This window comes from Saccostrea cucullata, unplaced genomic scaffold (assembly GCF_032062105.1).
Source record: "Saccostrea cucullata isolate Sc308-1 unplaced genomic scaffold, CSIRO_AGI_Scuc_v1 ctg474, whole genome shotgun sequence".
Classification (NCBI taxonomy): domain Eukaryota; kingdom Metazoa; phylum Mollusca; class Bivalvia; order Ostreida; family Ostreidae; genus Saccostrea; species Saccostrea cuccullata.
The window spans coordinates 12,347-40,228 of record NW_026928549.1 but is presented as its reverse complement, the minus strand read 5'-3'; the positions used below and the strand labels follow the sequence as shown (position 1 = coordinate 40,228).

At 34.0% G+C, this 27,882-nt stretch overlaps 1 protein-coding gene across 2 annotated transcripts; it reads left to right on the top strand.

Annotated features, from left to right (window-relative positions):
* On the top strand, window positions 1–27,882 carry LOC134277909 (probable helicase with zinc finger domain). Of its 2 annotated transcripts, XM_062760203.1 has the most exons (25): window positions 1–83; window positions 4,273–4,407; window positions 5,908–5,944; window positions 11,180–11,301; window positions 11,754–11,816; window positions 12,238–12,409; window positions 12,691–12,868; window positions 13,330–13,353; window positions 14,483–14,681; window positions 14,862–14,969; window positions 15,326–15,505; window positions 15,940–16,139; window positions 16,306–16,482; window positions 18,850–19,078; window positions 20,493–20,603; window positions 20,995–21,119; window positions 21,387–21,596; window positions 22,011–22,270; window positions 22,441–22,559; window positions 22,807–23,100; window positions 24,204–24,308; window positions 24,498–24,573; window positions 24,981–25,176; window positions 25,503–25,773; window positions 25,997–27,882. In XM_062760203.1, exons 2-25 carry the CDS (start codon window positions 4,315–4,317, stop codon window positions 27,521–27,523), a joined length of 5,076 nt encoding a protein of 1,691 aa, XP_062616187.1. In that variant the 5' UTR covers window positions 1–83; window positions 4,273–4,314; the 3' UTR covers window positions 27,524–27,882. The 2 variants fall into 2 exon arrangements, with proteins under 2 accessions (XP_062616187.1, XP_062616188.1); XM_062760204.1 differs by lacking the exon at window positions 13,330–13,353.

Here is a 27,882-nt window from a genome sequence, read left to right as displayed (position 1 = left end):
CGAGAACGGGATGCAAAATATTGACAACTCGGATTTTTGTTTTGAGTGACATCATAATGACATGGCGCAGGAAGTCGAAACAGGTGAGTGTCGTATTTTTAATCAATTTGAGATAATTGCTGCTTTATTTGGGTTTTAAGTAGCTGCATAATAAAACACGATAATCAAAATATCTGCTTCAAACAATTAATATGGCAAGGTCGCCTGCCTTTCAACACAGCGCCTTCCGGAAAGTTCATTTTGAAAGTGACCTCGCGACTTTTATTTATTTATAGGGCTTAGTTTTGAGGAAAATCAAGTAGATGGTAGTGTATTTAAAGACAAGTATTGTTTATGTCTGTGTTTGCTAGAGAGTGACAGAATCAATATTTGAGTTTTTCCTGGTCCTTCTACTGCGTGCGTGCCCTTTCTCACAGCTGATAGGGGTCAACAAGAGCACATGAATGAAGATTAGTGTGTAGTCAGAAGATGATAATAAACAATAAAAAGATCCATCTCTCATGCTAGATAGCTTTGAATTTAACAACCTGACAACAGTAAATCATTTTATGGCTGTATAACACGGTATTCACTTTGATATCAATCCATATGTTACTAGTTATTCCATGGTCATTAAGTCATATCAACTGGAATTCATTATTTAAGAAGAAATGAAGCTTATTTTAACCTATGTTATACAATATAACCAAGAAGCGGTGTATAAAAAAGCGTAAACTGCCCCAATCATTCCTTATAATTAAATTTCAGTTTAGACAATATAATACAGCAAATTTTCCTCCAAATTTGACTTCCAATTGAGTATATTTTAAAAGTAACATCAAGTGAAGTAATATGTTTTAGACATAACTCATTGTGATGTAGGCAACTTGTATTATACGATATATACTAAATCATATACCCTAATCAAGTGATGTGTTACAACTAAAATTAAATTATTTATATGGAGTATGGAGATGAGATGCAAAGGGTATTTTGCAGTGTTACATCATTCTTTGTCAATGTGTTTACCTATATATATACACTTGAAGTTGAGGCATGATTATATCTAAGTTATTAGCTCATTATTTCATTTTTTAAAAAAACATGAACATGCAAACTACAAATATTTGACATTAATATGTCATAAATTCAAGATGATTATGTCATTATGGATAAATCTATTAATTATCTGGAACAATTAGGAATGTCATTGATTTGACATTAATATATCATTAATTCCAGATATCACAATGGTATTTTATGTTTTTAATATTATTTAAAAAATTAATTCATTTTTTTTCTCTTAAGGTGCAGTCTGATAAATCATGTTAAAATCAGACCTTCATAAACTCCATTTTCTTTTGATTGTCACATGATAATCAAAATAAAATCAAAGTAAAAAGAGTCTAGTGAAGGTTTGATTTTAATCAGACTGCTTGATAATGTGCTCTGCTTAAGAATTCTTTCATTTTAGTGACTTTTAAAGTTTGTCCCAACTGTTAATAGATTCCTGTTACAAACACTATGGCCGCCCGCATGGTGCAGTGGTTAGAGCATCTAGTTCTTCTCTATAAGAGTCGTTAAGTAAGGAGTAGATCCTTACATCACAGGTTCGAATCCCACTGTGGGATGTGGGGACCGGTCTTTCGAATGAGACCTGTGACTGTATAAGCCGAGGTCCCGTGTTGCAGTAGGTGCTAGCATGAAAAATATCCCTCCCTACTCAATGGACCTGAGTGCCTAGTACAAGACAAAATTTGCAGCTTTCTGCCGGCAAATGGTGGCATCTTCATATAATTGAAAAATTCTCAAGAAAGACATTAAACAACAAACAAACAAAGACAGTCACTGAAAACATAATAAAAACCTGGATCTTTATGTAGCATAATTGTGTGCAGCATGGTCAGATGTTATTGGGATGAATAATTCAAAAATTGTTACTCAAAATGGTCAAAATCTCTCTTAGTGGTTTAATTAATGATTGAATCTGTGATGTGCAGTTCTTAACAGCTAATGTCTTGCAAATGTTACAGTATTGCTTGCATGATGAGCTTCAACTAAAAGCATCTAAAGGCCTCATCATAGGGGAATCCTTTGTAGGCAATGAAAGTGGCCATTTAGAATAATTCTAATACTACACTGTACTAACAAGAAAAAGAGATCTTATGACATCTGTGTCCTTCATTGGTAAAGGTCGCCATTCAAGGCTACAGCATGTCTGCAAATAAAAATATCAGATGCCAAAAATATGTCTGACATTCTTTATGCATATTTAGTTTGATGGAATAATTAAGGAATGGGTCCCTAACCGATTCTGAGAGTGTTGAGACTTAAATTTTTTTTAAATAAAAGATTTTCTCAAAATTTCCCATTATCAAATCATGGCATATAATTTAATATTCGAGTGCAATGTATTGATCTATTTATACAGTGTACTTGCTATATATGCTGATTATATTTTTAATTGAGACAAACAATTACCAAAATAAGTTGCTCATTGTATTCTAGGTCAACTGTTTATGAATGAAGATTTTTTTTTTAGAAAAGGTTAACTTATCATTTTATACAGTACATACATGTAATATGCTTTTACATTCTGACAGAATAATAAATATGACCTGAAGAAATCTAGATCCAACAGTACCTGTGTTGAACTTCATTATGTGGCTTAGAGACAAAATTTATGGGAACGTGTGCTGATTTAAGCATAAAAACTACACTAAGAAGACATTTGCATCTATTTCTGCCCCCAAAATCCCACATTATGCTGCATTGTACAACAGATAGTTTTCTCATAAAATCTGCCGGAAGTTTAATTATGAGTAGGTGAAGTATTCAAGGCATATTTAGGATGTGGTATGACTCTTTACATGTATAGTTTTATACTGAATTATATAACTTGACTTACTTCCTAATAAGTGTGGAAGTTGTCGTCTTCAAACAAAGTCAGCTATGTTCTCACAAGAAAAAAAAATGAAATCTATAAAAAGTATCTGCCAGTATACATGTATGTATATCGATAAATATCTTATAATTACATATATAAATTGTGAACACATTGCAGGATAAGTGGCCTTGTTGGTGGGTGTTTAACTGTTTATAGTTTTGAGTAGAGCAATGTTTAATATTGAAAAGATATAGCAAATTTTTTACATTGTGTGATAAGATCTTATTTTTAAGTCAGTGCATGTAAGGATCTTGAATTACTGAGGAATTATTGCCTCTTTTTCCGAATCATTATATTCTATGATGTCATTTATTGGAGGGGGCGTAAGAATACAAGGATGAGAGAGGATGGTCAAATATCGTGACAGAGTTGACAAGCAATTGATATTTTCCGATTTCCGTTGTTTTCATTTCTTTGTTCCTCTAGATATACAATAAGAGTGACAATTGTAATGGAAAATACTGCCTGTTTTATTTTTGAAAATCCTCTATATACTAAAAAAAAAAAAAAAAATTTAAAAAGCTTTTAGGAATACTAAAAGTCTGATTACTGAAGTTAATTTAAGTGTTTCTTTTTCCTTGTAAGTATGCCTGTTTAATTCAAAATCAGCTGGTTAATTTTCAATTATGATTTATGACCAATCGCTGCTGCTGCATGGTTAGAAAAAAAGAGATAAAAGAAGCACATAAAACTTTATAAATCATAATGCTGTATGTACTGTACATAATTATCATGATTCTTTAAAACATATAGCAATATTTCATATGTATTACATGTAATTGTTAAATGCATATGGCATAAATGTTTTGTAATCCTTCTTTTGATAGCCATTCAGGTCACATTTTTTTGACATTTCTTCCTGACCAGTACTTAAAAATGTCAAACTGAAAATACTTTTTAAAATGCTGCATGTGAAACCAAAGGCATTATTTTGAAAATACATTTTGTGATCAATGCATTGATTCTGTTTTGGATAACTTTCTTAGCATATACTGTAAATTTTCATTAGTACTACATGTATTACTATGATCTAAAATGTGAGCGAGACATAAATTTATTGCTCTCCAAGACAACTGATTGCTAAAATCAAAGCAATTCAGGGTCAATTTTTTTGGAAATTGAGACAAAGTGATTTAGTAGCCTTTATCCTGTTTTCTCCATCAGAAAGGAATATAAACCACATTAAAATACATCTTCATCACTATTGGGAATGATGCATCTTAAACGAGTATTTATTAATTGTGAAAAACATTGTGTATGGATGTTACCTTGTAAAAACCCAGAAATCAGTGTATTAACCAAGTTTTTGTACAAATAAGGTTTATTGTATGTTGTCTGCATTTCAGCGTCCCTAATTGGATTGCCGATGATATTACAAGTGATGGAGGATGGATAAAGATATACCGTCAGACACACAAAGGCATGACCAGCCAGCAAGTATAGACCACGTACTGACGCTAATCAACAGTTTAGTCAAAGAGGTAACTTTCTACTTTCTAGATATGTTGTTAAATGACGTAAGTTAAACCATAAAAGTTAAACCATAATTTAAGTTTAACCTCGAAGAAGGGAGGGTCATTGCTTTGCTGCTGTCGGTCGGTCGATATGTCTGTCTGTCCACCAAGTTTCTGTTTATTTTCTTTGCAGAGGTTGCATATGCTGAAAGGAAATTTAATTGGTATAAAGATTTATCATAAGATTAAGAATATCTGGGTCAAATTTTGTTCTGACAGAGTTATGCCCGTTGGACTTAGAAAAATTACAATTATTTGAAGGGGGCATAAGTGTTTCACAAATATCTTGTTTTAGTAGATATTTCATCAATGTATGGGTGCATGTATACAATGAAAATGTGAAAATCATTAGAGTTCATGGGAGACCAATTATGTTTGGGGATTTCATGGGTCACTATTTTGTTAACATGTATTATACAGTAAAACTCGGTTATCATGGTTACAGCGAAGTCCTGGGGACCTGTGAATTTAATTCGCTATATCCGTAATTCGTTATATCTGTATAACGAATTTGTATAACCATTATAGCGAATTCGCACTATGCGTGTTTTTCTTCAAGTATTACTACCAACTATGTTAGTGAAGCAAATATTACAAGACATATCTTCGATATCTAAGGTTTTCCTTATGAATTTAATTTTATATACAAATGCTAAAAGGATATAGAGTAAGTTCAATTTATCCTATTTTATAATCTTTGAAGGTTCGTTATAAAAGATGTAAATTTCATTATATTTTACGTCAACGTGACTCAAAATCAGTTCGCTTTATCCGTAAATTCGTTCTATTAGAGTTCGTTATAACCGTAAAATTTTACAAAGATTTGTTAAGAATTTTGCCGGGGACCCAGAAAAACTTCGCTATATCCGTGAATTCGCAATATCCGTGTTCGTACTAAACGAGTTTTACTGTATATATATTAAATACATTTAGACTTAGTTTTATGATACTTTTATATCATCCTGTTGAATATACCCTGGTAAAGTGATTTTGCCTCAGCCAAAATGTTGGGTTTTTAGCTCACCTGAGCCATAGGATCAAGTGAGCTATACATGTACTGCTGGGAAAGTGTTTTGTATCTGTTGTGTGTTTTGTTTTCTGTGAATTAACTTCACTTTTTGACGTCATCTCTCAAAACACCCAGGCAAATTTACCCAGTTCCACAAAATTACCTATGGCTAAAGAGAATTTATTTGACTGTAATGGTATTTTTGAAAATGTTTTTAAAGCACATACAAGTGTCAAATTTCTGAATAAAAATGTTTCTAACAAGAGTAGGGTTTGCAGGTGGACTGCTCTAAGAAATTCCAGTATAAAAACCCAAGGACATTTGTAAGTCCCTTGGTAGTCTAGCCGTGTTAAGTTAAATTATGGTATATCCTTATATATTTAAAATTTCTTTCTTATAAATAGCTTATATTTCAGTTCTCAGATTATTAAAAATGAAATATTTATTTGTATTTTCAGAAAAACTTTCAAGATGCTTTAGAACACACAAACACTGGTAAGTTTGATGATCTATATTTGTATCATTGAACTTTTAGAATTTGTTGAGCGATTCAACCAAGTACGAGGTATAATAATTTATGTTGCAACATAAAGCTGAACTGGAAGTTTTCATTAAATCTAAGTGAGTTTATAATGGAAAAATGCATTTAATTTTTCATTTTGTAAAACACAGTCACATTTGGAGTATGTTTCGTAGATCAGGTTATTTTCTTGTGCTTCAACATATGTCAATAGATATCTTTTACTAAATATACATGTTTATATATGCTATTTATATAGAGAGATTTTTAAACTTGGTGTGAATGAGGAAAATCATGGCCTCTTCAAGATTTATTTTTGACAGGCAATTAGCCTATTGGCTGATTTTCTAAGTCATATTTAACCAATCATGATATTATCTGATTTGTTTTGTGGTGTGGGATAGTAAGATGGGGTGTTATTGGGGGTGGGGGTGGGAGGGGGTGCTACTGGGTATTCATGGGGTAGACTATGTAAAACAACAGTTAAACCAGTGTAGAATTCAGAGACCTTGAATTGATAACAATTAAAGGTCTAAAGGAAAGTTGAGGCAAACAAAATTTTAAAAGTCTACCGTCCAATTATCTCTTTTCTGAGTGTTGATAAAAGAAGCATCTTTTACGTGCTCATCTTGGCATGTTCCAGTAGGAAAAACCAACTGCTGTCAAGCCGTAACCAAGACATGTGACAGTTTGTTCTGTCTCAAAAGCTAGCTGGGAAAAACTCCCATTATATTGATATGTTACCTTGACTTAATTTTTAATGATAACTAGTAATAGGGTGATATTTGGAATTTTATCCTTTTTAGCTCTACTGGTCAGAGACCAGAAGAGCTTATGCAATAGTAATGCGTCCATCGTCCGTCCGTCTGTCTGTCTGTCTGTCTGTCTGTCCGTCTGTCTGTCTGTAAACAATTTTTCAAAATGCTACTCCTCCTACAGTTTTGGTCTGATTTCAATATAACTTGGCACACAAGTAGACTACACTAAGATACATAATTCTGTATATCGGTTTTTGATTTCGATGAACGGTGTTGCCGTGGTTACTAAAAATAGAAATTTCTGTGAAATTCTTTCAAAATGCTACTTCTCCTACAGTTTTATTCTGATTTCAATATAACTTGGCACACAAGTAGACTACACTAAGATACACAATTCTATATATCGGTTTTTGATTTCGATGAATGGTGTTGCCGTGGTTACTAAAAATAGAAATTTCTGTGAAATTCTTTCAAAATGCTACTCCTTCTACAGTTTTAGTCTGATTTCAATATAACTTGGCACACAAGTAGACTACAATAAGATACATAATTCTGTATATCAGTTTTTGATTTCGATGAACGGTGTTGCCGTGGTTACTAAAAATAGAAATTTCTGTGAAATTCGTTCAAAATGCTACTCCTTCTACAGTTTTAGTCTGATTTCAATATAACTTGGCACACAAGTAGACTACACTAAGATACATAATTCTGTATATCGGTTTTTGATTTCGATGAACGGTGTTGCCGTGGTTACTAAAAATAGAAATTTCTGTGAAATTCTTTCAAAATGCTACTCCTTCTACAGTTTTAGTCTGATTTCAATATAACTTGGCACACGAGTAAACTACACTAAGATACACAATTCTGTATATCAGTTTTTGATTTCGATGAACGGTGTTGCCGTGGTTACTAAAAATAGAAATTTCTGTGAAATTCTTTCAAAATGCTACTCCTTCTACAGTTTTAGTCTGATTTCAATATAACTTGGCACACAAGTAGACTACACTAAGATACATAATTCTCTATATCGTTTTTTGATTTCGATGAACGGTGTTGCCGTGGTTACTAAAAATAGAAATTTCTGTGAAATTCTTTCAAAATGCTACTCCTTCTACAGTTTTAGTCTGATTTCAATATAACTTGGCACACAAGTAGACTACACTAAGATACATAATTCTCTATATCGTTTTTTGATTTCGATGAACGGTGTTGCCGTGGTTACTAAAAATAGAAATTTCTGTGAAATTCTTTCAAAATGCTACTCCTTCTACAGTTTTAGTCTGATTACAATATAAATGTGGCATGCAAGTAGACTGCACTAAGAACATAAAGAGACTTAATCAAGGATCATTATTCTATTTATTGCTGTTGAAAAGTTTCAATTTCCAACTGCTTAAGTACTTTTCTCTTCCTTTGCTATAAGTACAAACCAGTAGAGCTTCAGTCTCGACAGAGACTTCTGGTTATCACATCGTATGGGGAACGGCACGTCTGATATATTTATATTTATTTATTATTTTGTTCCTAATTTGATATTGGAAATCAATTCTATCAATAAGGCCATTTATCAGGTCTGGACGATTTCTAAATAAGGAAGTCAAGAAAGATAACCATGAATTGCTATTAATACACGGAATAAACAAGGCACTAATCCTTCTGGCCAATCAGATAACAGCATTTAGACAAACCCATGAGAAAAATAAATAAAACACGTGGTTTTTAAGTTATCTGCTCAAAAGATTTTTTTAGAAAAAACTTTTTGAAAACTTTATGCGTATTAGGGAATAATATAATATTTATGACAATTCTACCGTGAACAAACACGACTTGAAAGCTTAGTTAACGTTTTAAGTGGGATAAAGAAATCTGTCTCTAGGAAGTAGCAATGCCAAAACTTTTACTTACGTTAAAAATTTGATATGAATACGGTAAATTTTCAGTTTTTAGAGCCTGACATAAAAATCTTATCGAAAAGATATCAGTCTTTATTATTTTTGAATGTTTATTACAGAATAGTCCTTGCAGTTTCTGAATGCGAGGTAAGATATTGGGATAAAACGCATTCATTTAATAATTACTAACAGTTATACGCCTTTCTTTATGCACATTTAAAGTCTGCATAGCTAAGTATTCGGCGCTCATGAAACCCGTGATAATCTAAAACTATATGTATAGTCCATACGATAAACATTTGTGTGAGTTGATCTATACACATGGAATTTAAGCATTATCAATGAAAATCCAACGGCTAAGCAAAATTATATTTAACATCATATAATATATTCTGGTAAATGTTATAATTAAACTTGATAAAAACTTGTTGGTGCGATCTTTACCTCTGTAAACGATTACATTCTATCGCGCATTATTTTTTTTTCTCTACAGAGATAAAAATGTCAAGGTTGTTCACGGTTAAAATGTGGGGAATACCTTATTCTTTAAAAGTTTTCATCTTACTTCTACAGATTTTTTGTTAAAAAAATCTTTTTGGGGAAAAAAACAAAAGCACGTGTTATCTTTTTGTTCTTATAAAATGTGTTTTTGGGGTGAGTAAAAATGCTGTTGTCTGATTGGATAGAAAAATAATTACGTGTACTTGATGTACATTTATAGCAACTTTCGGTTATCGTTCTTGACTTCCTTATTTAGAAATCGTCCAGACCTGTTTATGTATTGGGATTTTCAATCTTGATATATCATAAATCAAATTTTGGAGATCAAAATAAAAAAAATATATCTCGGGAGAAAATCTGCAATGAAATTAACAATTTCACACCTTTGACATACCAGTAGGTATGCTTTGCAAACTTGAATTGTGCAGATTTTGTAAAAAGATTTTTATTTGTTTACATTTGAGGAGGTATCATTCTTATAATGAAGCAAGATGTCGTTGTATGTATTTTTAAAGCAGGAAGCTCCCTTTTACATGTATTGAATATACTTAATGTAAGGTTGTCCAGTATTGTTTGAAAAGGAAGGAAGCAATACTTTGGCATGCACATGTGTTATCAGAAATTTCAATGATAGCCTGTTTGGAAAATGGGGATTTTGACGATGTCTCTTTAAATGCATTTTTCCAGCTTGAAAAGAGATTCTTTCAAGTTTTGGATCTCTTTGTAAACTGAAAGCTCTTATAAATGGAAAATGATTTTGATAATGACAGTAAGGATATTTTTTAAGTCCTTTTTTTTCTTGAAAGAAGTTTTTTGTAGATGGAAATCGAAGAGAAAAATGTACTATTTGATGTTGGTCTATAAAATTTTTTATTTTGATTGACATGACAATGCCATTCACTTTAAATGTCAATTATATTTTTTTGTTTCCATTTGTTTAAACTTCTTTTGAAAGTGACTGTTTTTCCTTTTTTATAATCTTCCTTATTCCAACAAATATCCTAAATCAGTGGGTAACAATGGGTATATTGGATAATTTGAGGGTCACAATTTTTTTGTGCTGGGGTTTGCAGATTTGAAGCAGCTAGTGTACAAAGTACGAAGTTAACTGCAGTTTAGCACTGCCATTAAAGTACTCCCAACAATGGCGTAATTGAAAAATCGATAAAATTCAGCCTGAAGCTGCAAAAATCAATGCATTGTTTTGCCAATTTGATATTTTCATATGATTTTTGAGACGTTCTCAGAGAACAAGTTTCATGTTTTTATATGGGATATCCAAATTGAATGTGTTTGCAGAGAATGCTCTCTTGTACAGTATATTTCAACATATAATTGATCTACACAAATAACGTTTAATAGTAATAATGTCTTTAAGAGTTTGTCTGTTGTTTAAGTCAGGTCAACTACCTTTCTGCTTCTTAATTTTTCCATTTGTTCCAAAGGTTCAATAAACTTCATAATCAATTAATGATGTTTCTGTATATACATGTAGGTACTTATTGATTTTTATACACACATGACAACATCTGAGGTCTGTCTTCTTTGCTTATACCAGATATACAAAACTAGCATAAGCTAATTTTGGTCAAAAGTTAATTTTGTATTTTAAGATTCTAATTTTTGACAATTGTGATTCGTAAAAAGTCAAAGATCAATGTAGGTTGATTTCTGAAACAGTTAAGATAATGAAACGTGTGTATGAACCTTTTATCATTCAATTTAACACTATTGATTCTTTTTTATGAATTAATAATCATAAGTCCTGATTGTATATTTAGAACTAGTAAGTGATGCAGAATATAGACACTTCCTTTTGTACCAAGTTCAGTGCCATTTTTAGTCTTCCTGCAAATAAATAATTGAGAAATCTTATCGGCCTGGATACCCTAGAGGCGCCAAACCCATAGTCGACCAATTTCTTCTTCATTTTAAAAACAATATCTCGCAAAAGTACACGCATGTATGTCTAAATATAAAAATTATTTTTAGATTGCAAAGGTTCATGTGTGTTATTTATAACTTGAAAGTAAAGGGAATGTTCTTTCTATTTTTTCAGCCTTAGCTAAATACAGAAACAATGAAAAATTACAAGAAAAGAAGATCAAAATCCTGTGTCATCAGGGAAAGTTTGAAGAGGCATTTGACCTGGCCAAGATCTGGAAGGAAGTTGAACCACAGGTTTGAAATTCAGTGATTGATTTTATAATGGGAGGTGGTTTTTGAGTATAGATATTGTTTTTGCAAGAGGAAGATGTAGTGCGCTACTTTGACTTTTTGTATGATCATGAAATAATAGAATTTTTAAGATAAAATTTCCCCTTTTCCTCAAGTTATGGTTTTTACATTTATTTTTTACCCTGTTTCAAACTGTTATGCTCTTTTGATATTGTCTTGTCATTATATTTAAAGGAAGTAAATTTCATGTAAAACTTAAAAAGATGAAGGAGAGGAGGAAAAACTGAAATGTTTTAAAGATTATTTTGTCATAAGGTCATTCTTTGTGAATGAAATGTCAAAAAGATTTTTCAGAGTAAGAGAAGTTTCCTTTATTATATGGTGAACATTTTGACATTATAAATGTTGTTATTGTTGAAAATGTTGTTTCAGATGTCAATCTTGTTATTTTGCAGAGTGCTGTGGCCGCTAAAGAATTTAAGAAATTAAAGAAGGTCATTCAAGTTTTACGCGATCAGGTAGGAAAACAAAATGACAGTGTCACTACATTGAATGTGTGTGATGGAAATTGAATAACAAATTCATTGTCGGAGTTAATTTTTGGTGCCACCTGGTACTTTAGTTAAGCAAGTGAAATGTCAAATTTTAAAATTAATTTTATTTCTCTAAATGAATTTAAATGAAATTAAATGAATGTATGTGTGCTAACTAAGTTGTTACAGTTTTGAAAAAAGCATAAGTAATTTGTGTTTGTGCTTATATCAATCAGAATAGATGTGCACATTTGCTCACATGTTTTATAATTTACACCATGTCTCATATTAATTTCATTATCTTTGTACAAATTTTCTTTTTTCTTGATGGTAAGTTTTCTTTTATGCAATATTCTTTTTCTGTTTTCATGATATTCTTTAATTTTTCTCACACTCTTACTGATAGGATTCAGAAGAAGAAGAGGATGAGGAGGGAGATGACAGCCCCCCTCCCAAAGCACCCACTCCCCCCACAAACCCCACCCAGACAGAACCTACACCCACTCTACCGGCACCCCCAGCACCACCCACACAGAAGTCAGAGAACGAAGGAGCATGTGCTCTGAATGATGAAAAGGGTAAAAAAAAAAAAGACACCAAACTCATATAAATGTTTAGATTGGTACTGATAACTTAACATTCACTCATTTTGACCACACAAAATCCTCTTAAAGTGAATTTGTTGAAATGGTAAAAAAATCCAAAGGTGACAATTCAATTTCAAAATCCCCAAAGTCTTAAAAGAACAGATACTTCTATCTAAATTTATCACAGCTTACTACGATTTAGTTCACTGAGTTAGTTGTTTGAGAAGATTCTTCAAGAGAAACTTAAGTTCTTTCTATCAAACTTCTTTCAGACGATGAAGATTTTAGCTGCACGTTTTGTGACATCAAGTTCGTATCTGCCAGCGAGCTCGAGACCCACTGTCGGAGCGACCTACACAAAAAACGAATCACGTCGGACGAAGATCAGAACTGGAAATATCGAGTTCCGCCCAGAAATCTGACCAGTGAGGAATTCACCATTTGTCGCAGGTAAGGAGCCAAGTTGTCGAAATCTACAGTGTTAACCATTATAATATTGATGTACACATTTATTTTCCTACATCAGTATATCATTTTGATATCTGAAATTATACTCCTTTTTCCGTCAATTAGATAATTTTTCTTTCAATTACCCAGTATATAATTCTTTAGTTTCCCATCATCTAGATCTGAATCTATTTTTTGTTTTCATTCTATTATTTTGTTTCATTTAGGCATAGTCGGGAATATCAGACAAATTTTTAGTTACTGGGTATGTTCATTAATGAAAGTGACCATCTGTCCAAAACGTACTTTATTCATGGTGAAATTACAAATTCTATCTACTGTGGAGGATCAAGATATACATGTATTTTTTAGACTTTCAATCTTAGACCAAATTGACCCTGTTATTGTATAACAGAACACTGTAGTTGTGTAGTGGTAGTTGTTTGATTTTAGCTGGCTTATAGTGTTTTAGACGCTGACTCGAATCGGTGAGCTAAATATCCTATTATAAGTTTTACTAACAAACAAACCAGTGTCACTATTTTTAAGCATGTTATTGCATGTTTTTAGCTGTTGTCAGACTCCGTTCTTAGGTGAGATGGTCCATTTATTTTTTGTTTTCTTTAGTTGTTTTTTTTCATGAATTTGAATTTTTTTTTTTTTTACATATAGAATGCAATTTTTATTTAATTTGTTACAATTTTACTGATTACTTTTTGATTTTTTGTATAATTTGTTTTATGAGAGAAAGAAAGAGAAAGAGGGGGAGATTTTTTTTAGAATTGTCACTCATATACACCTCAGTAATCATTTACATTGAATGAATCTTGTAAATCAGGTACATAAATTGAAATTGAACATGTGATAGACTACTTTGCTGACAATAACAGCAGTGTTTGTGAGTGACAAAAAATGACAACCCTAGGGTTATAGAAATTGGTCATTTTCTAATCCTCATCATTATCATTTTGTTGATGTTGTAAGTAGCTCAATTTGTTTATAAATTATACAGGATTTTTTTATTGGACATTTTTCAGTGAGATTTGTATAATTTTCTGTTCTATGCCACTGTTTCCAAGTATTTTGACAGGTTATGATCTCTTAGTTTGTTTGTCTATCTGCTTCTTATACATTGGCTTAAACTTTATTCCAGAGACTTCATCATTTGAAAAAAAGGTCATAGTTGACATGGTCATACAAAGAGGTTCAAGGTCAAATAGAAAAGTAGATTTGAGGATTTTAATTTGCTTTTGAAGTTGCAAACATCTTTCATTTACTGTCTTTAAAATTTTGGTTTTAAAGCCAAACTTTCTCATATACATGATAAGGATACATGTAGGTACATCTAAACTGCTGTGTGTTAATGTTAAGATATGTAAATTAATGATGTATAATGCAATTTAGCATGATTGCCTGTTTATAAATTTGATGACATATATATAAAATGATATGGAATGGACTTGGAAGTGTAGAATGCATTTAATCTATTGATAGATTAATTTATATTTACTGGTATGATTTGCAGAAATATAAATATTTTCCAATTATTGAAATCTTAAAAATATAGCAAGTTGTTTATATGCTTTCATTAGAATAATGATCCTTTTACTTTTCTAGTTATGAAGAAACCAGAAAGTGCACGTTTGGGGACAAATGTACTCAGGCACACTCAAAGGAAGAGCTTCAGGAATGGAAGGAACGCTTCAAGTTCCGGACACAGCAAATCAAGCGTGCCCGTGACAAACATCTCCACGGCAACACGTACGCGGAACAGCTGATGGAAAAACTGGTCAATGCTGAAAATTCTAAGTCTGTGGTTAGTATAGTATGCAAACAAACTCTTGAAAAACAAATCATGTATATAAATATCTACTTGACTAAGTATTTAATTACATACAATCTGAAAGCATTTTAAAAGTGAAATTGTCTTCTCTACTCTTCATAATTCATTTAACCTAGCTGTGTATACTATGATAATTTGTATTCTGTTTGACAGATGATACAAAATGTTGAGTATGCTAAAGTCCATGTGAATTCAGAACTGAAAGTAAATATGACCACAAAGAAATGTACAAATGCTTGGACCTTCACCATCACCAGCAAGGTCAGTAAATAAAAAAACAGGAGTTCATCATGGAAAGGTCTATTTATAAGTATGGCGCATGTACACAGCAATGCTAAGAAAAAAATAAAGTGAACTTTTTTTGAATTTTTATCGATGTTTGTTGCATTAAAACTATCATATTCAATGCAAAGTTTGTTTTTAAGAGCAAAGAGAATTTATGACCTCTCTTAACTTCTTGTTTATGGAATGGTCATATATCCTGCAAATTTTAACAGTTTAAGAAAGTATTACTTCTCTCTATGCTTATATTAAAGGATACAAGATACAAAAGTACATATGCCCCCGGCTTATCTGAGAATCTTGTTTCAATGTATTTTGATTTTCCTATCTTACAGAGAAGCCTGCACCGAGTGACCCTCCTTGACGACACTAACCGGACCTACTTCTACATCGCCAGTATATCCGTGGGACCAAAGAAGACCCAGAAATACCAGAACCTGGAGACCCACTGCCAGGAATGGGTCAACCCCGACTACACCACACGCCATACAGGGGAATACGTCTACAGGGTCAAGGTCAGTTATACAAGACCTTCTTAAAAGTTTGCAAATTATTCAAAGGTTCTACAGCAAATACACTGAAGATGACCTTAAATGAACTAGATGTATTCTATATTGTTATACTGTTGGTTTGGCATTGATGTTCAGAAATAATATGAGATTTTACAATAATATAGTGACCTTTGATAATGCTTATGATAATAATGTGTACTTGTATGTTTAAACAGTGTAATGCACTTTTTGGAAGCAATTTTTTTGAAGCATTCGTAGAAACAAACATAAACTCATATATTTTACTGTATATGCACATATATAAAAATATGAAAAAAGCACCCATACAAGAACATTCCTATTGTATTTTAAATACTATAATGAGCCTTGTGAGTGACACAAATTTCACTAGAAAATCCATCAATCCATTTAATCATGTCTTTTTCTTGATGTTCTAGGTTGTTTTCAAGACAGACATTTATGGGACTTTCCGACAGACCCTGGTTTATGATTTTGGATTGGAGCCGGTTCTCAGCAGAGAGATGCAGATCGAGTCAGCACCCATTACAGACATAGAAAAACTCAGCAAGGACCTGGTGCTCAGTGAACAGGGGCGCTGGAAAGTGGAGAGTGTAGATCTTGTACGGTTTGAAAATAAGTAAGTACAGGAAACTGCAGGAAGTCTAAACATACTATAAATTAATAGTGATTTAAATTTATGAATTTTTTTTATATTATGAACAAAATCAATAATCGAAGGAAAGTTACATGACCTACAATGAAGATAAACTGTAGTAACTGTTTTAAAATTTTATTCTATTCAGGCCAGTACCAGAAACAGAGGAAGAAAAACAACTTTTATCTAAGTACAGTTTGCCGGAGGCAGACAAGTTTCGTCTGTCAGAGCATCTGATGCACCCACCCTCAAAAGAAACCTACAGAATCTGGATGCATGAGATGCTTTATATCGAGGAATGGGCTCAGATGGACCACATCTCTAGGTAGGAGGTCTTAAATGTACATTTAATTTATAAGTGCAGTAAAATATGGTTAACACTAGGGATGTCAACGAATAGTCGACTATTCGACTGTCAGTCGAATATACCGACGATCGAATAATGAAACAACATTCGAATATTAAATAAATGCAAGAAAAGGGTGGTGATAATGAAATTTTCATCCCAAAATTGAAAAAGGGTCCTTCCCCAAACTATACAGCTGTATAGTGTATGTCCTCAGACGAATAAGAGCTCAAACACAGTCACAGTAAATAAATAATTTTCTACATTGTACATATGGAAAATACAGTAATTACATACCGCGATAATTATTTCTCAATCACTGACTTTTTTTGTTATTGTACCTGGTAAATTATGCGGCGCTATATACTGGACTATGAAAAAAATTATTTAATTGACTTGTACCAGTTATTAGCTCACCTGAGCCGAAGGCTCAAGTGAGCTTTTCTGATCAAAATTTGTCCGTTGTCTGTCGTCGTTGTTGTCATTGTCGTTGAATTTTCAATTTTCATGCCACTGGGCCAACACACACAAAGTATCCTTGGGTGAAGGGGATATTTGTTCATAGCCACGCCCTTTTCCAAGGGGAGATAATCATGAATTTGTTAAAAATTAATGGCATTTTTAAAAAATCTTCTTCTCAACACAGGAAAGATGAAACTCATGTGGAAGCATAAAAGTGTAGATTCAATTTTGTTCATATATAGCTTGGGGCCAATCATTTTACATAGGAATATATAGGAAAAATCTTGAAAATCTTCTTCTCCATAGGCCAGGAAAGATGTCATGTGGAATCAGTGTGTGTAGATTCAAGTTTGTTCAAATCATGACCCCTGAAGGGTGGGGCCAAAATGGCCAACCCAAGTTTTGCATAGGAATATATTCTTTAAAAATCTTTTCCACTTTATGTTTAATGTAGATTCAAGTTTGTTCATATGACACTGTGCTATAAAGTTTTGCATAGGAATATATAGGAAAAATCTTTAAAAATCTTCTTCTTAAGAACCACTGGGCCAGGAAAGATGATTGTGGAATCATCCTCAGGTAGTGTGATTCAAGTTTATTCAAATTTTCTGGGGCCAAAATCATCTGTTTTACATAGGAATATATAGGAAATATCTTTAAAAATCTTCTTCTCAAGAACCACTGGGCCAGGAAAGATATATAATAAAAGTTACCTCCCTTGTCTTTATTCCACAAACAATAGGGTCTAGGTTTATATAAAATAATTTAATAAGTAATTGATTCAATTTGTTCAATTAAAACAAGGCCAACCTAAGTTTTGCATAGGAATATATAGGAAAAATCTTTAAAAATCTTCTTCTCAAAACTTCATGTGGAGTCACTTCCTCAGGTAGTGCTAGCTTTAAATTACATAAGTTGGGACAATACACAACACCATTTTACATAGGAATATATAGGAAATATCTTTAAAAGTCCATCTCAAGAACCACTGGGCCAGGAAAAATGTGTTAATGTAGATTCAAGTTTGTTCAAATGATCCCCCATCTTGGGGCCAAGTAAGTTCGATATAGTTTTTGAATAGGGATATCTTTTTAAAACCAAAACTTCAAAGCTATGATTTGTGATATTTATATTGAATCATCCTCAGGTAGTTTCTAGGGAAACCTTTTAAAATCTTCTTTTCAAGTACTTCAAAGCTATGATTAGTGATATTTATATGGAATATGTTTGTTCAAATGATGAATGCCTGGAGGTGACAAATGTGCTCACATGTGGCCCCTGGGCCTCTTGTATTTATAAACTCTAGGAATTTCAAATGCTTGGGAACACACAATACAGTATTTGCATAGCCGTGAAGTTTTAAAGTTCGATGATTATTAACACAATAATCTTACATAAAAGACATTTTGATATATAGCTTGGCCAATCATTAATGAACAAATAGTATTTAACATTTTCATCGGAGATGTGGATAGTGTGTGTTTACGATTCCCCATTTCCATTTTTTTTTTCAATTTTCCAATTTATTTTAATTAATAAGCTTTCATAAGACACTGTGCTATAAAAAAAATGCTCCGAATAGTCGCCTATCGTTCGAATAATGCAATCGAATGTTCGACTAAGGAAAATTAATATTTTGACATCCCTAGTTAACACACATAATGATTTCTTAGATGCAGTGAATTGTTTTTGATTTCTTGTAGTCTTCAAACATATCAAGATTATGAACTTCATTTTTGGATTATCTTAATAACAAATTAAGACTGTTCGTCTCTGATACTATGCTAGGATATGTTTTACTATAGGCTCTTGTGGAAAGGTCTGTGGTAAGATCATAACAAAAATAATGTAGCTTTTTCTTCATGTAGAGCTTTTCTTTTCCAGGTACAACATAAAGACTTCCCTGCAGCTTGTGAACCGTTTTCTGCTGGTGCCGGGGGCCCTGAGTGGGGCTAAGTACGCCCAGGGAGGGGAACTGTTCGCTCGTATGAAGTTAGATGATGAGCTGTCAGAAGACTCTGCCGGGGGGCGTCTGATTCTGATGAGTTCCAACGTAGCCTGGCTGGCCCCCTACAACCCTGATGATAAGATGGTTTCCAAACAGAATAAAAAGGTAAAAATTTGAATATAGGAATTCAGGACTTTGTCGTGAATATAGCCGAAGGCTCAAGTGAGCTTTTCGCACATTTATTTTCCGTCTGTCCTATAAACTTTTCACATTTTCGACTATCGTTCGAAAACTGGGCCAATTTTGACCAAACTTGGTACAAAGCATCATTGGGTAAAGGGGAATTTAAATTATTAAAATGAAGGGACATATCCCCTCGCAAGGGGAGATAATCAAGAAAAGACAAAAATAGTGTTGGGTCATTAAAAAATCTTCTTCTCAAGAACCACTGGGCAGTAAATTGTTTATGTGATTTCCTGGGGTAGTGTAGATTCAAATTGTTCATATCAAGATTATGGGGAATCAAAGTTTTATATAGAAATATATGGAAAAATCTATCTTCTTCTCAATGGGCCAACAAATTATATGGAAGCATCCTGGTATAGTGTAGATTCTAAATTGTTCAAATGATACTGTGCTAGGACAATATGTTTTATATAGAAATATATAGGAAAAATCTTTGAAAATCTTCTTCTCAAGAACCACTGGGCCAGAAAAGCTGAAACTTATATGGAAGCATCCTGATATAATGTGGATTCTAAATTGTTCAAATCATGACCCCCGGGGGAAGGGCGGGGCCAAAAATAATAGAAATATATAGGAAAAATCTTTTCTTCTTCAAGAACCACTGGGCCAGAAAAGCTTTTCTTATAAGGAAGCATCCTGATATAATGTAGATTCTAAATTGTTCAAATAATGACCCCCGGTACAATGGGGAATCAAAGTTTTATATAAAAATATATAGGAAAAATCTTTGAAAATCTTCTTCTCAAGAACCACTGGGCCAGAAAAGCTGAAACTTATGTGGAAGCATCCTGGTATAATGTAGATTCTAAATTGTTCAAATAATGACACCTGGGGGAAGGGCGGGGCCACAATGGGGAATCAAAATTTTATATAGAAATATATAGGAAAAATCTTTGAAAATCTTCTTCTCAAGAACCACTGGGCCAGAAAAAGTGAAGCTTATGTGGAAGCATTCTGGGGTAGTGTAAATTCTAAATTGTAGGAATCATGACCCCCGGGGGAAGGGCGGGGCCATTATAGGGGAACAAAGTTTTACATAGAAATATATAGAAAAATCTTTGAAAACTTCTGCCGGGAACCACTGGGCCAAAAAAGCTCTAAACATATGTGCCCATGGATGATCAGGGGTAGTGTAGATTTCAAAATGTCTAAATAAAAAGGTCAAAATTTGAATATAGGAATTCAGGACTTTGTCTTAGTTTTTTTATTTGAAGTTTGCTCAATAATTGAATTCACCTACAAATGTTCAAACATGTTATGGCCCACAGTTTATCAAATTTTACAATTTACAAATTAATTGATATTCAATACTAATATTAGTTTGTGATTTTAGGTTTATCAGGTGCTCCTAGAAGACAAGGGAAAGAACTTTATATTTTTACGGCTTCCGGAGAAGTGTGTCTCAGAGCTTAATTTGACTTGTGATCAGGAGTTCCATGCAGAGGTATGTTGTTATTCTGGAGACAATTTCTGTGTGGATAGTGTGATAAAATGTAAACATACTTTCTTTCATTCGTTCATTAATTTGTTAAAGCACTATTTTGTGAATAGGGGTAGCAATTTCCCAGAGTTCTTGGATTGTCATTTTGTTTTCAATGCAATTTAAATATCTATTAAAATACTTTGATTGCATACTGTACATAGTAGAAAAATGTATATCTACAGTATTAATATAAAAATAAATGATATGGAAATGAAGTGTACAATTAGAATTTTTTATTACAAAAATGCACTTCCATTGTATACTTTCCACATTTTATTATATTTAACTTAATATGTGTTTAATTTTCTGTGAAGATGAATTTTCAAAAGTTGTGTTTTATTCTTTGCAACAGATACAGTTCCAGTTGAATCGAGTGCCCATGTGTGAGATGCATTCAGCCATTGATCAACTCCCCACATTAGATCTAGTATTTCCCCCGCTCCAAAGGATTCCAACATCACCTTGGTACCCTGAAGAGTAAGTTTTGTACCTAAATAGAATTTTGCAATTTTGAGGAATATTTTACAGTGTTATTTTATGTAATCATGAGATTTAAATAAATTGATTTAAATAAATTTAATCAAGCTTCCAGTATCAGCAATAGTAATTATAAGCCTTATTTTATACATATCCTTTAATTAGTGTCTTAAGAAAAGGTTTTAAAGAAATAAATATCTGCAAATGTTTAAAGCTGCTCCAGAGATGATTGCTAAGTTCATTATTGATGTAAGTGCATTATTTTAGCATGGAGTTCAGTGAGACAGTCAGTGAGAGACTGAATGAGAAACAGAAGGCAGCGATTAGGGGCATTACTGCAGCAGGAGATAAGTGTCTACCCCCGCTACTGCTGGTAGGACCCTGGGGGACAGGCAAGACATACACTCTAGCTCAGGCAGCAAAGCATGCATTGGAGGTGGAGAACAATAGGATCCTGATCTGTACTCACTCCAACAGGTACAGTGAAAATAGGTCAACGGGTCAGATAACAAGTGGTACAGTACAAATAGGTCACTGGTGTCAGGTGAACAGTAGTATACATGTATGTACAGTGCAAATAAGTCACCTGGGTGGATGACCTGTGGATGAAAGTAATCAGACCTCTGAATATAACCAGTGTTATTCATTTAATCATATTTTGTCTGTTGTATTCTCCATAAATTTCTGGAGGTTATTTTCAATTGGTAAATAGGTTCATTTTTCCAAGTGGTGCTCTTTATTCAATGTGATTTTATTGGTCTCAATTTTTCCTGATCTCTAACCTTGACAAAACAATTTGATCTCATTAGAATTGCAGTGACCTTGGGTTGCTCTGCAAGAATTTTGATATGACATGCATGTATCTTTAAAATGATCTCTTACTTTTGACAGTGCTGCTGATTTATACATCAAAGACTTTATTCACCCCATTGTAAAAGAGGGCCACATGGATGCTGTGCCTCTCCGTATCTACTACCGCCACCGATGGGTACAAACGGTGCCTGATGTGGTCTTACAGTACTGCCTCCTAGAAATGTCTGCGTCACAGGGTAACTTCAGGATGCCATCCAGAGAGGAGGTGGACAGACATCGCATCATCATCACCACACTAAAAACTGCCCGATATTTATGTGACCTTGACCTCCCACAAGGTCAGTGAACACAGTCTTTAATTCATTTAAAAAAACTGTTCAACTTAGTGGCACTGAACTCAAGGAAGGAATAGGGAATAATTAAAGAATTTGTAATAGAATTGATATAACAGTTTTTGATAACTTATGTGTGAAAATTGTAGATTTTAAGGTGTTTTTGCCTGTTTTAGGGTACTTTAGTCATATCTTTGTGGATGAAGCAGCACAGGCTCTGGAAAGTGAGACCTTGATTCCCCTATCTCTTGCTGGCAGGACCACCAAAATCATCCTGGCTGGCGACCATATGCAGGTATATAGATACTTCAGCATTGGAATCTGCTTAGTATTGTTTCCAGTATGCGAAAGTCAGCAATTCAATTTCTTAAGTAGAGTAGCTTCCCTTAGTAAGCACATTATATGAAAAAAGATGCATTAAAACTTTATTGATTCTAATTCAAATTTATTATAAATGTTAAAGGCAGCTTATTATACATTTATTAGTCAAGTTGACTTTTAAATTTCTCAAAAATAAATCAGATTTTCTCTTTGTTTTGTAGTTGAATCCAGAAGTGTACTCGGACTTTGCTAAGCAGCAAGGCTTTCAGAAGTCAATGTTGGACAGACTGTATGAACTCTACCCAGATGACTGTCCATGTAAGATCATGTTGTGTGAGAACTACCGATCTCACGAGGCCATCATAGACTTCACCTCCGACCTGTTTTACGACGGTAAACTGATATCTAGTGGGAACCAGCCAGCACATCCTAACTACTACCCGCTGACGTTTTTCTCTACCCGCGGGGAAGACTTACAACACGAGAACTGTACTGGATTTTATAATATTGCTGAGGTAATTTTATAAGTATTCTCTAATCCCTCAGATGTGCAATTCATTTCACTGTGAATTCTGACTTTTTTTGGTTCCCATTATACTATTTTTCATATTCTTTACACTTTGTAATGCATGTATGACACTCTGTTTCAACACAAAATTGTTTACCAGCGCATGTTGGATTAAATAGGTTTTGCTGTACCTTACTGCTAGATATATACCGTAAATCTGGAAATTTTTACGTCGATTTATTTTTGCGAATTTGGGTCAAAAAGCTGTTGATTAATTTTTACGCTTCAAATTTTTGCGAATTGTCACTGTTGCTAAAAATAAAAATCACTGAAGATTTTCATATCAGGTTATGTTTCAAACAATATGCCTAGTTAGAATACCACCAATGTTCGCTTTTTGATTTAATACAAAAGGATTTGCACTGAAAATAATTTCCTAATCAATTATAACAAACATTTTAGAGGTTGTGTATGCCTTTTAACCTGAAGTATAATCCAAATGAAGAAAAAATACCGGTATAACTAATTTTCTCAACGTTTGGTTTTTTCTCACCTAAAATTTACACGCCGCGTTTACATTTGGAACTTTCTAGTAAATGCACTGAGTTTGAGTTATCGCCCGTGTTGATACACGGTTAGATAAAATAACAATTCTCTCTTTATTGGCAAATTACTTGATGAAAATAATTAAAAACGGGCATATTGCCTCAATGCTTATCAAATCATCGGACGATATTGCATATAATGAGGGCAATTTACACGCAGGGGTAATTAACTTGTAGTTATATAGTAGACTAGTGTAAACAGGTTTCTTTTAAAAATGACCAGTGCTTACCGACGCCTATTCACCGAGTTAAGAAAAAAATTCTTCACATGTTGATTTATTTTTAAGAAAAATATTTTTGCGAATGCAATGTACGCGCAAATTTGCTAAAAATTTATCGACAGTAAAAATTTCCAGATTTACGGTAAGACATTTCTCTGTAATAAAAAAAATATTATTATCTACTCTGACCACATGTTTTGATGTAAATACGTGACGAATAAAGTAATGAATATGTGGCATACAGGTAGATGATAATTTTTTCTTAAAATTTCTTTGTATTAAAGGTCCATGAAGTTGTAGACAGAGTGGATGACCTTCAGAAGAATTGGCCCCCAGAGTGGGGCGAGATTGAGGGCAACATAGGAGTAGTTGCACCGTATTCTGATCAGGTTGGAAAATTATTTATAAATGAATTTATTGTTTATAAATGAATAATCTAGAGGTGAACAACATTTTAGTGTTCAAAAGAGAAACAGTGATTCAAAAAACTATTGCAAGTTTTCCTGGAATTTTTATTTTAAACATTGAAATTTCTTTATTTAATTTGATGTGGAATTGATTAATATTCTATTTTCTAGGTTTTCCGAATTCGATGTGAGTTGCGGAAAAGAAAAATGATGAACGTCAGTGTAGAAAGGGTGTTTAATGTACAAGGTAATAAACCCCATTGTGTCAGTTTACATGTAATTGACTCTTAAATTAAGAAGTTGAATTTAAATAATGTGAACTTACCTTTTGTTCATGTGAAGAATATCTTGGGATTTTGCTACGGTATACCTTCTTTTACACACAAATTTTTCTTGCCGCAAACCATTTATTTGCATACTAGTCATATGAAGAATGTTTCCTCCTTCACAAAACTGGTGGAAATATTAATTTCAAATCCCAAATATTAAATAAAGTTGGTTACAAATAATACATGTACCAGTAGTTTGTTTGAATTATGAATTTTCAGTATAGTAATGATATTGCTCAAAACATTGAAAATGTCTTTGAAAAGAAATTGATTAGACCATTCTTCAGTGATATAGTTTTACAATGTCTGCCTTTGTAATTCTCAGGGAAGCAGTTTCGGGCTATAATCTTGAGTACCGTTCGGACTCGACACACCTGTAGCTCGGACTCGTCTCAGGAGGATGTGTACGACTACGGCTTCCTGTCTAACGTTAAGCTGCTAAACACAGCCCTGACCCGAGCCCAGTCTATCGTCGTTGTTGTAGGGGACCCTCTGTCTCTCTGTCTTGTAGGGAAATGCAGGTAACTTTGGATGGTTTAATGAGTATTTTATGACTCATTGAAGATGAAATGACTTGTGTAAGATTTGCAAAACTTTTACATATGAACATAAGGGTACTTATGTTTAAGTATATAACCACCATTTGTCATAATTTAAAGGACTGTCTTATTGTTTCTACTTTGAGTCAACCTACAGTTGAGTAGTGAAGTATTTTAAGGTTAATAACTAAAGGTTAAGCACTTATAAATGTTTATGAGTAAATATAAATGCTTTTACATATTTTCGAAATTCATTTAATAGAAAACACTATGATTTTTCTAAAAGTGAGACATATTTCATTTTTCAGGAAAGTGTGGGAGTACTTTTTAGAGACTTGTAATGAACAGAAGAGCTTTTTTGGAATGAAATTCAGTGTCCTGAAGGCTCAGTTAAACAGTGCAGAGCTGAGGAAAACATATGTCCTTAACCCACTGGCCCCTGAGTTTGTCCCGAATCGTTTGTACCATGTGACCAGTCAGAACCACATGACAACTGGAGCAGGGGGCCACAATCCAGCCAACCCGGGATATTTTGTGGGCCAGAGAATGATGTACCCAGGGGCTCCATATCACCAGCAGGTACTGATTGAATCTGTCATTATTGTGTTTTATATTTATCAAGTTTCTAAGAGAAAAAAAATTGTCAGAATTTTCATGATGCAAATCTTGGCAGAGAATTTCTAAAATTACTTGCTCACCTGAGCCAGAAGGTTAAGTGAGCTAATATGATAGGAAATTGGTACAACTGTATTTTCATAAGAGAACGATAAAAATATTAATATTTAAATTTTTTATTTTACAGATGTATGTACCTGTGCCATACCAAGGCTACTACCCTCCAGTTATGTACAGACCCTACGTGTCACCCTTTGTTGGAGGAGGAATGGGAGGGAGAGGTCGAGTTCCAGCCAGAGTTATCTACCCTAGACAGGTACCAGTGAGTGGATCCTCCCCAAAGTCTTCATCCCCTGCCAAGTCTTCTGGCTCAGATGGCGAAAGAGTGGCTAGCCCAGACATAACAAGAAACACAGAGTCACCTCAGGGTCATGGGTCAAGCAAGAAAGGTCACTCCTCAAGGAGCAGGCCAATGGTGTATGTTCCTCGAATCCCTGCACCTTATCCAGCTATGTACTATCCATACCAGCCTTATCCAGGATATTACTACCTACCTGAGGATCCAAGGTTAGCTCAAGCCCATACAAGGTATCCCTATGTTGCACAGGGTATTCCACCTCAAGTGTATCCACATCCATACCCAGCGGGTCCGTACATAGGTCCTGCCATACGAGCAGCTTCCCAGGTGTCTCCTGAGAACACTCCATCACCGGGGGAGAGGAGTCCCAACTCCCAGAGGAGTCATTCTCTGTCCCCAGGGCCTCAAAGACCTCCACGATCCCAGTCTCCTGCTCTGTCTCCCAACTCTGTTGCTGCAGCTGTGGCAGGTGGCCATTTTCAGTTACTCCCTAATGTGAAGCACATACCAGCACATCTTTATCCCAAGCCAGGGAGTACAAGCAGTAACTCCAGGTCTAGTACACCCCTGGGTGGAAGGGACTCACCAGCCACTGAGAAAGCAAGTGAAGAAGTTAGGGCTAGTCTGGAGCATGATTATCTGAAGTCTGTTAGTCCCAAACTGGACTTGCAGGAAAGAAGAGCATCAGCACAGAGTCCTCTTGCTAGGGTGATTTCTCAAAGACAAGGGTACATCAGAGAAGAACTAGAAGCTATGACATCACACAGCAGTCAAAGAATGATCACAAACTCCCACTACCAGAGCATGATGGCTAATAACAGGAGTAGCAGTGCCACACTGCAGAACGGGGCAGGGGGGATAGAGAAGAATGAGAAGAAGCCATCAAAACTGGATTTACACTCTGCCACTGGATTCAGTCGTCAGTTTAGTGAAGATATTACCACTCCAACAGAAATCACAAACCTGGTCAAGATGATCGACGACATGGATGATCAAGAGTCAAACAATTTATCCCACCAGTCATTTGCTGCACATAAAAACACGTCGGGGCGACTGTACCTGAACATCCCACAACAGCAGGAGGTCGTGATGGGAGGGTCTGCCTCCTCATCCCCACCCTCAGGCAGTCCGCCATCCGGAGATCAGAAACCCACCTATGCTGGTGTCCTGAGGCGGAGATTGCCCTCGGCCCAGGGCGATATTGATCCCAGTCTGCTGGAGCCCCAAACACCACACACCCCTCTAGGATTTACAACACCCGGCACAGAAATAGATACAGACCCACTGGGCATTCTGAGGAACTTGAACATCAATGCATCAGCAGAAAGTCAAAGAACGTACAAGTATTTCTCTTAAATCAAGTTCTGTTCACATTTTCTGTGAACTTGTTTTTAGTGATTAGATTTTAGAGTTGCTGATATTTGTCTCAAGAACACTGATTTTTATTGAAGTAGCAATGCTGCTTGCTGGTAGATTAGAAAGTTTATATTGAAACCAAGACTGTTACTGCCTTAATTGGTAATATTTATTTTTGTATGAAAATGTCATTCTCATGTTGAAGTGGTGCATATTCTCTTTATATTATATACATATATATATTGTGTGCTTTGCAATTTCTTCCAACACATATCTTGATTTGGTGTAAAAAATAAATATGGACTTGTAAAAATCAACAAAATAAATTGTTATTTTATTACCTATGTATTGTTTAAAAA

Bases quoted from the DNA above. Each gene is read 5' to 3' on its own strand.
- LOC134277909 (XM_062760203.1), top strand. From the start codon at position 4,315: ATGGATAAAGATATACCGTCAGACACACAAAGGCATGACCAGCCAGCA. The intron at 12,869-13,329 runs GTAAGGAGCCAA...GCTGGCTTATAG, and splicing joins GAATTCACCATTTGTCGCAG to TGTTTTAGACGCTGACTCGA. The intron at 20,604-20,994 runs GTATGTTGTTAT...TCTTTGCAACAG, and splicing joins ATCAGGAGTTCCATGCAGAG to ATACAGTTCCAGTTGAATCG.